The sequence below is a fragment of the Plectropomus leopardus genome, chromosome 11 (assembly GCF_026936395.1).
Source record: "Plectropomus leopardus strain MGB_pleo_1.0 chromosome 11, ASM2693639v1, whole genome shotgun sequence".
Lineage (NCBI taxonomy): Eukaryota > Metazoa > Chordata > Actinopteri > Perciformes > Serranidae > Plectropomus > Plectropomus leopardus.
In genome coordinates this window covers 32,609,163-32,620,173 of record NC_142186.1, presented here as the reverse complement: position 1 = coordinate 32,620,173, position 11,011 = coordinate 32,609,163, and the positions used below count along the sequence as shown (strand labels likewise).

At 41.3% G+C, this 11,011-nt stretch overlaps 1 protein-coding gene across 2 annotated transcripts; it reads right to left on the bottom strand.

Moving 5' to 3' along the window:
- Window positions 1-1,378: 1,378 nt before the first annotated feature.
- Window positions 1,379-10,616, bottom strand: LOC148188323 (uncharacterized). Of its 2 annotated transcripts, XR_015777986.1 has the most exons (4): window positions 10,458-10,616; window positions 7,726-10,316; window positions 3,103-3,211; window positions 1,379-1,807 (listed from the first exon to the last, which is right to left on the bottom strand). XR_015777986.1 is itself a non-coding variant. In XM_088084647.1 (3 exons), exons 2-3 carry the CDS (start codon window positions 10,191-10,193, stop codon window positions 3,205-3,207), a joined length of 2,475 nt encoding a protein of 824 aa, XP_087940773.1. In that variant the 5' UTR covers window positions 10,194-10,316; window positions 10,458-10,616; the 3' UTR covers window positions 1,379-3,204. The 2 variants fall into 2 exon arrangements, 1 of the variants encoding a protein (XP_087940773.1); XM_088084647.1 differs by having other exon boundaries at window positions 1,379-3,211.
- Window positions 10,617-11,011: the final 395 nt, after the last annotated feature.

The window sequence follows — 11,011 nt, the reverse complement described above, 5'->3', positions numbered from 1 at the left end:
ACTCCACAGGCACGTCTGTGGGTTCAGGCCTTTCCACAGAGACACCAAGCAGTCACGAGACACAAAGCAGTCTGGCACAGTAGCCATAGTAATCATCATTTGATTGATGCTCACTCTAAGTTTGTGTTGATGTTCAGGGGCAAGATGGCAACGCGCGAATGTGAACCACAGTATTGAAAATGTGGATTTTTGTATATTGAGGACAGCAATGGAGAGCAGGTGGATAAGAGACGAGCAATGTGTTGTCATGTTTATAAAGACTTCCTTCTTAAGTCTGACTTTTGAACCGCTTATCCTATCAACATGCTTTAAAAAGTCACGTAAAGTGAGATATATAGAAGGTAAAAAGGGACAGAAAACCCAGTTTGTGGTATGTAGTCAAGTGCTTGCACATGAAAGCATGAAACCATTCAAACCGAAGCAACATTCAGAAAGTATACATCCTGCATGCAGACATAAGCACGAGGAGTTTTTTCAAAGACGACTCCAGATAATTTTTTAAAAATAAATCAGTAAAAAAAAAACAAAGGTTTGTTTTTAAAAAAATATAAAGTATGACAAAAGATAAAACTTTCATCACCGATCACCAAATTTGAAAAATCCCCCAAACTTAAAATGATTAAAAACACCCCACCAAAAAAAAGGTTGAAAAAACAACACCTTAAAAATGAAAAGAAACCTTTTAAAAAAAACAACGAACAAAAAACACAGCTCTAGTACCTACATTATGTTGTGTGAAAACTGTTTCTCTGTGATTAGAAAGCAAATGCAGTGTTGCCAACTTTTCAGACCCCCCTCTGCGACTTAATTAGAGTGACCAGCGACAAATCTAGCGACTTTTTCTGGTCATTTGGGGAATGATTGTGTTGACTCCAGGTACATCACCGGTATGGATCAGAGCGTGTGCAGGAGGAGCTGCATGAATCTGGACTGCAGATGCATCACCAGGATAGCCAAGGGCCAAGTCCACCAGAGAGGTGTCGACTTAAGGAGGGAAAAAGCTCGCAAGATCTGTTAGACACGGAAGGTGACCTTGTTGTTGTTTTAAATGCCGAAGAAGGGAGGTGAAACTGCATGGTGGCGTTACAGTCTAATTCACGGTCCCTGGTGATGGGATAACATAAACGCTATGCAGACTATAAAAAAAAGCTTTATTTATCTTGTGTTCATCAGATTGGATCTTTGTATTTCCATTTGAGTGTCTGTTAAATCAAACTTAATTTCTTTTACAAAATGGATTGTTTTATTTTGTCATAATTTAGGTTTTGAGTATAGTGTGGACTTTGTTTTGAGAGTTTTCTGTTTGTGTTCAAGTTGTATGTAGAAAGAACTTGACTACTTTTGACATTTCCTCAAAGTTATTACACAAAGGCACAAATTACACACAAATTTCACTGTATGTAATAGTTCTTAATATGTAAAAACAATAAAAAACAAAACAAAACAAGATTACATGCTATCAGCTGCCAACACAAAGCTTCAGGACATCATAGAAGAAGTTTTCAACGTCAAATGAAGAAATAACGCTTCTCACAGTAGCCTCACTCACATACACAAATACAGGTACAAAGTATAAAGACAGAGACATCATTGAAGCTGTGTACCAATTCAGGGACTGCATCCTTCGGAGGACGCGGCCTACACGGACTACGGAGGTGACCCCGAAGGCCGCATTAACAGTTGTTCAACGGGATGGTCTAGCCTTCGGAGGATTTCCTGGTTGCATCACCAGATGTTCCTGCCCTTCATCCCACGTCACAATTGATTTCAGCTGTCAAGACTCATCAGAGGGAGAGAGGAAAATGTCCTAAAACGAACAAAAGAAAGAAATGATTTTGTTTTTATATTTATATTTGTGGAGGAGGAGGAGCCTCTGTTAGAGTAGGCAGCTGATTTATCTCCGGGCAGCAGAGCCTCACTCAGCTACACGTAGCCACCTAGCATACTAGCTATGGGAGATAAATCAGCTTCTGACGCAGACAGAAGCACTTCTACTCCTCCTACAGCAAAATATAAATTAAAAAAATATATCTAAAAATAAAATCATTTCTTTGCTGTAGTAACCCCCCCCCCTTTCTCTCACTCTCTCCCTCTCTCCTTCTCTGGCGAGCGTTGACAGCAGGAATCAACCCTCGGAGGTGCCTCCGTAGGTGTCGCCTCCGTAGGTGTCGCCTCCGTAGACCGCGTAGGCTGCGACCTCCGAAGGTCTGCATCCTTCGGAGGCTGCATTCGAAGGCCAATTATATCACAGCACTGCGCAAAAGCTGTCACATTTAGTAACAATTCGAAGGCTACTTCTTATACAGCCCACAAACGTGGCCTTTTTTTCCCCTCTTTTTGGAGAACACATCGCTACTGTCCTTCGCGGCCCTCCATTTCCCAAGATTCCCTGTGCGCCCGCGATTTTCAAAAGTAATTGTCACAATGGCGGCACAGAGCGGAGATCGGAGCGTTGATTTAACTTCATGTGGGTTTTTACTCATTTGAAAATCAAACACCAGATATGTTGAAGTTAGAGGGACATTAAAATCTCATAATTTACTTCCTAATACGTGACGTTAGCAATTCTAACACGTAGCCACCTAGCATACTAGCTATGGGAATGTAGGTTATAGTGACAGCCACATGGGTATATGATTGTTTAAGTTAGACAGTGGCCCCTAGTTACCGATGAGCGTACTAGGCTTTGGGTTAGCCTGTAGTTAGCCGGGCTAATCGGGCGTCACTGGGTAGGCTGCTGCTGAATGCCCGGTTAGCTGCTGCGATCAGCGGGTGGGCTGCTGTGGTCACCGCGTGGACTGCTTTCACTTTCAATTTCAAATTAAAAAAGGTCAAGATATTAATCTTAGATGGGCTGTTACTTTGAAATTCCACATCAGATTGCCTTCATTTTTGCTTGAGTCTGTCGAAACAAAGTTTTACTATGAATCCTCATTTTCCTGCAACCATTAATTATTTGTGATATTTCAAATGACTTTTATTTTGAAATTTTACATCACTGTATCCTGTCATTGACTGCTGCGAAGCCAGCCTCCACTTCATCAGCGATAGTTACCCCAGCAGCAGGCTTGTTTTTGCAAAGCAGGTGTTTCATGCTCTTACTGTAATGTCTTTTCTACATGCACCACCAAAACGTCGTGGGGGCTGGCTCGATATGGTCACAGAGGCCAAGACCCGTTGTCATAGCAACAATATCCATCTGGGTCAGGACCTAGGCATGGGAGGAGAGGACAGGAAACTGTTAGATTGTAAATATAAAGTTTAAACACAATAACAGGCTTTAAATGGAAAAGGGAACATGCAGGAAATTGTGATATTAATTTGTAACCTGTACAGTTGAACTAATCTTTGAAATAATCTAATGTTTCTGTCAATGTACTGATCATAAGAATTTTAGAAGAATGTTTAAATATGTTTGCATATATTTGTATTGAGTTGTGCCTGATCAGTTGGCTGTTAGACACAGAGGCAACTGAAGAACAGCCAATAATTATTTTTCTTAATTTATTTTTCAGAATAAATCTATGATGCTTTTGATATATGTCTACCCTGAGTCTAACGTGATTCGTGGGAGCAACACATACATCAAACTTGATGTTGTACCCAAGTTTATAAAGATTCATGCTGCAGAGTGTAGGTTGCAGTAATTGCAAATATCTCACAGTCTGAAGACTTTAGACTGAGCTTTTACAACAGAGAACAGAAACATGCAGAGTCCATGGATTACAATGGAGTAACAAAATGCCTGCAAGTAGAAAAACAACTAGAATATTATAATAAATGATTCGATAACAATAAAAACAACATTCAAGGCATATGAAATGTTTTAAACGGTGTTATGAGAAATGGACCTAGTAACTGTGAATTAACAAAGAATTTCATTGACAATAAGAATAAGCGCAATTTCTGGTCTTTCTTTATTTTTTAATTTAAGGTGATGAGAACATTTAATGTGTACATTTTACTCTACCTCATTTTTGAATTTTTTTTTTTATTTTGACCCACCACATATGTATGTAAATATGTATTCATTAATTTATATAAATATAAATGTACCATATTAAGTGCTCCAAGGATGATGTTTGTCTGTAAGCCAAACCCAAAAGTAACGTTTCTCTCGTTCCCTCCTCAAAATCTGATGAGATTTTTCCACTGGATATTTGATTATTGCAGAAAAGAAGCACTGTGGTACACAAACGTTTATGATACCAACATGTTTTGTTCAGTCAGATAATCTCCACAAACAAACGACACTTTCAGGATTTTTGAAGCTTAAATATAATTGCCAGAGTGAAAGCTAATGTTAGGCTATAACAAACAACACCACGGTCGCACTGTCACGAGGCTGTAAAGCTGCGTTTGGCGCGGCTCGATGTGATGATGTTCTGTAGAATAATATAGCCACTTGTTGGAAACCATATCTAATAAGACACATAAAAGGCTCAGAGTTCATGAGTGGGATATTTACTGAGCTATTTTATATCGTAGAACAAAACGTTAAAGTATCTTCATCTTGTGTTTTCCACAGACCTAATTTCAGACACCTAACTTAAACCATTATTATTATTATTATTATTGCTATGATAATCTCTTCATTGTTTTTTCTTTTGACTGATTTTTGTTTTAGTAACTAAGAACATTCAATGTGTATAATTTACTTTCATTATTAATGATAATTTATGCCTGATGTATTCAACACAAATTGATTGATCAATCTGACAAATTTAGCTAAAATGATTAACAAATGGCTAAAAATGCTTAATAATTCACTTTGTTGATTTATTTATTTGTAAGTATTGTTTTATTTGAAATATTTGTGGGGGAAACTGGAGCACCCAGAGAAAACCCACAAAGCAGGTGACCGATAGTAGACTGAAAACAGTGATGTGACAATCAACTATGAGGTCAATGTTAATTTAAGTCCAAATGTCAAGTCCAAAATGTGAAAGTCCTGATCAAGTTGAAAAGTCCTGTCTTCTAATTTTTAGTGTAATGTCAGGGTTCAATGTAACTCACCTCCATACTGCCCCCCCTCAGGAGCCAGATTGGGGTGGGGGCAGTATGCAGGTGAGTTACATTGAACCCTGACATCCTTTTCAAGTTTTTAAAATACATTTTTTAATGTGTCCGGAAAACTGGAGCCCCCAGAGAAAACCGTACACAGGACGTGGCAGACTGATTACAGTTTCTGCACTATAAAGCAAATGAACACAACCATACCTAAAACCAACATCAGTAACTGAACCACCTAATCCATCAGGGTCCTGTCTGACTTCACCTCCTCCTGATATCATTTTCTTTTTCTCGAGCTCGAGTTCTCTCCTGAGCTGCTGCTGGATTCGTTGTTCTCTGCCTTCAAACTGTTGAGTGCAGCGTCATACTTTTCCTTCATATTCCTTCTCTAATTCTCGTTGAAAGAGTGAATCCAGTGAAGAGTCGCTTTTCTCTGCCTTCAAAGTTACAGCTGACTCGATGTATCTGAACTGTCCCAGGCGCGTAAATCATTTTCATTTGTCTCTTTCAGACCAACAAAGCTCAACTTCATGTACCGTATCTGCACACCGAGGTCACCTCAGGAGCCACACTTGGAGAGCACGGTGTCCGGGCCTTTTTTCAGTTTTTTTTGTTTGTTTTTAAGTTTGGGGTAAACTGAATCTGTGCAAAATTTGCTGAATTAATATTAAATTCAGAATCAAAAACACTAAATTAAAAACGGGTCGTTTTTCCATTTTCCCTTTTGAAAAGAAAACAATAAATGAAAATTAGTTTGTTTTCAATACTCCATTTTTTAAAATTCAGATCAAATAAAGGAAAGCTGAAATATGGCCACAAGCCAAATTGGATTTCACTATTCAATTTGTCTGATCTGCGTGACCCGAACTTCATATTTTTGTTGGCAAAGTTTGAAAGTAAGAGGACAGATGTGACTGTGGGCAGTTTAGTTTAACACCATGGCCACATTGGAGCCACACGCGGGTTATTAAGGAGTTGTCAAGACACATTCAGATATTTCTACCACACTGCAGCAAATGGGTATCCAGCCATGCTCCCAAATGAGTGTAACAAGACTCTGTGCTCAGCACGGACCCAAGCGAAATGGGAACATATCTGACAGAGAGCTGGAGCATGGCTCAACAAATGAGGTAAGTTTTCTTGTCTATTTCGGTCTACAGTTAATCAGCTGGCCTGATGTTCCGTGCATAGCTTACTCTGTCTCTGAATTAAAACGCTGATTAAATAGCTATTTCTCTCGTAACAGACGGGCTAATCTTATGGCCGCAGGTTTATGACGTGCAGAAGAGGGTCGACCTGAAGACATTCATCAGCCGTATCATGATTTCTGACAGCAGGTAAACAGAATAACAGACATTAAACGCAGCAATTTACATTTTTATGATTAATCAATGTTCCATCTTTGTCACATTACAATACAACATTCACAAACATTCACAACAATGAATATCACAGAGATTGATTACAACAGCACTTTGAATACAACATTCACAGACATTTGCAACAAGGGATATCACAGGGGTTAATTACAACAGCGCTTTTCGCCGTTTAATGTCTGTTATTCTGTTAACCTGCCATCGGAAATCATGATACGGCTGATGAATGTGGCCATAAGAAAGGCCCGTCTGTTCTGAGAGAAATAACCATTTAATCAGCGTTTTAAATCACAGACAGTAACCTATGCACAGAACATCAGGCCAGCTGATTAACTGTAGACCGAAACAAACAAGAAAACTTACCTCAGTTATTGAACCATGCACCGCCCTCTCCAGCTCTCTGTCAGTAACGTACCCTTTTTGCTTGGGTCCGTGCTGAGCACAGAATCTTCTGACACTCATTTCGGAGCACTGCTGGATACCCATCTGCTGCAGCGTGGTAGAAATTTGTGTGTTTTGCCAGCTTCAAACAACTCCTTAATAACATGCGCACGTGGCCCCAATGTGACCATGGTGTTAAACTAAACTGCCCACAGTCACAACTCTCCTCTTAGTTTTGAACCTTGCCGACAAAAATTTCGAACTTCCGGATCATGCAGATCAAACAAATTAAAAAATAAAATCAAATATGGCCTGTGGCCAGTATTTCAACTTCCCTTTATCTGATCCGGACTTACAAACGGAATATTGAAAAAGATACTAATACATATTTATTTGTTTTTATTTTAAAAAGGAAAAAAAAAGTGGAAAACGACCGATTTTGAAAATTTTAAACTGTGAGGCCACAACTTCAAATCATTGATTACCGCGCGAACCTTTTAGCTCAATAATAGTTTGACAAAAACACTAAAATGACAGTTTTTCAATGTCAATTTCAGAATCTCAAACTATTACTGAGGAAGAATAATCTCACCTTCTATCTTTTAGTCTAATACCCGGGTTCAATGTACTTCGCCTGCTCCCCCTCAGGAGTCAGACTTGGAGGGGGGAGCTGCGCGGGCATTTACAAAATTTTTTTTTTTTTTTTTTGAATGTGGGGGAAACTGGAGCTCCCAGAGAAAACCCCACATAGCTCCTGGCAGAGAGCAGATTGAAAACTGTCACAGCTTCCAACCAGGTAGATGGAAGATTATCTTCTACTTTTAACCCAATGCCAGGGTTTGACATAATAAATAAATTTTTTCCAGCCCTTCCGCTTTTTCTTGGGCTTTTCCTGCCCAGAGTCAGGACCTTCCTCGATGACAGGGTTCTCCTGCTGCCCAGAGTCAGGACCTACCTCAATGACAGGGTTCTCCTGCTGCCCAGAGCCAGGACCTTCCTCAACGACAGGGTTTTTCCGCCGCCCAGAGTCAGGACCTTCCTCAATGACAGGGTTTTTCCGCCGCTCAGAGTCAGGACCTTCCTCAACGACAGGGTTTTTCCGCCGCTCAGAGTCAGGAGCTTCCTCAAGGCCAGGATTTTTCTGCCGCCCAGAGTCAGGACCTTCCTCAATGACAGGGTTTTTCCGCCGCCCAGAGTCAGGACCTTCCTCAATGACAGGGTTTTTCCGCCGCCCAGAGTCAGGAGCTTCCTCAAGGCCAGGATTTTTCCGCCGCCCAGAGTCAGGACCTTCCTCAAGGCCAGGATTTTTCCGCCGCCCAGAGTCAGGAGCTTCCTCAAGGACAGGGTTTTTCCGCCGCCCAGAGTCAGGAGCTTCCTCAAGGACAGGATATTTCTGCCGCCCAGAAGGATTATTTTCTCGATGGACTCTTTCTGCTGACAAAAATCCTTAATGTTACTAATCATGGGCGTTTTCAGCTTCCTGGAATCAATGTTTTCCTCAATGAAGGGCTTTTTCCGCTGCCCAGAATCATGGTTTCCCTCACTGGTGGCAGTATGGTCTAATCTGATCCTGACAGTCTTTGGTCTAGCTCCTTTCTCATACCATGAGAGCTTCTCTTCCAGCTGGGCCACCCTCAGGGAATAACTCTTTGCTGCCACTGAGTTTTCATGCTTGAGCTGATTCACTTCATCTCTCAAGGCCTTGATCTCTGTGGCAAAGCTTTCCCCTTTAGATTCAGGCCTGTCCACACACTCTGAACGCACAAAGCTCAGCTCCTTTTCAGGGAGAATTGTGCTGCTGGAAGTCGCCTCATCTGAAGGAAGGTGTAGGAGGAGGTCGTCCCCTTCAGTGGTCTCCTGCTCCTTGTGGACTGGTAAATCTTTTTCATCAGTCTCTTCAAGACCAACAGACCTCAGGATCGTTTCTGTTAATACGAGCCAGCTAGATTTTTCGTTCACTCTTGTCAAACTGTCAAGTGCACGATCGTACTTTGACAGAATACAGTTACACTGTCTATCTAGGACTTCATAACGGTCTAATTCTCCTTCACGCTCCTTCTCTAATAATTGTTGAAGGAGTGAATCCAGTGAAGAGTCGCTTTTCTCTGCCTTCAAATTTACAGATGACTCTTCAGATGTATCTGAACTGTCAGATACATCTGAGTCATCTGAGTCATCTGTTAGGTGAGTCTCTGTCTGGTCAGCTATTTTTTGTTGTGGGGAGTTGTCTCCTTCAGTGGTGTCACGCTCCTTATGAACACTCACATCATTTTCATTTGTCTCTGTCAGACCAGCAAAGTTCAGGATCGTTTCTGTTAATACGAGCCAGCTAGATTTTTCGTTCACTCTTGTCAAACTGTCAAGTGCACCATCGTACTTTGACAGAATACAGTTATACTGTCTATCTAGTACTTCGTCACCGTCTAATTCTCCTTCACGCTCCTTCTCTAATAATTGTTGAAGGAGTGAATCCAGTGAAGAGTCGCTTTTCTCTGCCTTCAAATTTACAGATGACTCTTCAGACGTATCTGAACTGTCAGATACATCTGAGTCATCTGTTAGGTGAGTCTCTGTCTGGTCAGCTATTTTTTGTTGTGGGGAGTTGTCTCCTTCAGTGGTGTCACGCTCCTTATGAACACTCACATCATTTTCATTTGTCTCTGTCAGACCAGCAAAGTTCAGGCTCCGTCTTCTGAGTAATTTGTTGCTGCTGGAGTTTCCCAACAATTTCTTCAAATTGTTGAGCTCAGCTTCATACTCTGACATACTGCTGAGACAATGTCTTTGGAGAATTCTGATATGGTCCCACGTTCCTTGTTGTGTCTCGTCCTTTTCTTGTTCTGTTTTTGCCTGTCCTGTGCGTGATTTGCTGCTGTTAGATTTTTTCTTCACTCCCTTTGAATGATTGCGCTCTAACAGGGACAGACAGAAGGCAAACCGTCTTTTGAGCAAATCCATTCGCGCAATTATTATTTGCTGTTCCTCGACTTTTTCTTTTTCAAAGAATGATTCCAGCGCAGAGGTGATGTCATCTTTCAGGAGGGTCTCTGTCACAGCAGATGTTGCCCCTTCAGAGGTCTGGGGCTCCTCCTGGACGCTGGAATCATTTCTGTGGTCATTTCTCGGCTCTGTGTAGATAAACAGCGGGTTTTGTCTCATGAAATTAAAGATCAGAGGCTTGCCGTTCTCTCTCTCCAAAGCCTCAAGAAATTTTTCAGACATATCCATGTCCTCACGGCATGTCGCCCCTTCAGAAGTCTGGGGCTCCTCCTGGACGCTGGAATCATATCTGTGGTCATTTCTCGGCTCTGTGTAGATAAAGAGCGGGTTTTGTCTCATGAAATTAAAGATCAGAGGCTCGCTGTTCTCTCTCTCCAAAGCCTCAAGAAATTCTTCAGACATATCCATATCCACGCGGCTCATTTTAAGTTGTTGTGTGGCACAAACAAGTTGAGGTTGCTGATCTGAATCTGGCGGTTGTATCTCCAAGTGTCTTCAAGTCAGGATGTCGATCCAAGTTTTGTTTGGTGACCTCTCTCTGTGTGTCTGAAGAAAAATGTGATTTTTAAAAAATGAGGCTTCTATTTGTAAACTTCTGAATCTGATTCAATGATGTCATAATATGATGTCACTTAGAATTCCTTTGAAGATGATGTCTGTGACATCATCTTCAAAGACAAAGCCTACGCGGACTACGGAGGTGACCCCGAAGGCCGCATTAACAGTTGTTCAAAGGGATGGTCTAGCCTTCGGAGGATTTCCTGGTTGCGTCACCAGATGTTCCTGCCCTTCATCCCACGTCACAATTGATTTCAGCTGTCAAGGCTCATCAGAGAGAGAGAGGAAAATGTCCTAAAACGAACACAAGAAAGAAATGATTTTGTTTTTATATTTATATTTGTGGAGGAGGAGGAGCCTCTGTTAGAGTAGGCAGCTGATTTATCTCCGGGCAGCAGAGCCTCACTCAGCTACATGTAGCCACCTAGTATACTAGCTATGGGAGATAAATCAGCTTCTGACGCAGACAGAAGCACTTCTACTCCTCCTACAGCAAAATATAAATTAAAAAAATATATCTAAAAATAAAATCATTTCTTTGCTGTAGTCAGTCCCTCTCTTTCTCTCAACTGACGTGGTGAAGCAACCACGAAATCCTCCGAAGGCTAGACTGTCTCATTTAACAACCGTTGATGCGGCCCTCGGAGGTGCCTCCGTAGGAGTCGCCTCTGTAGGTGTCGCCT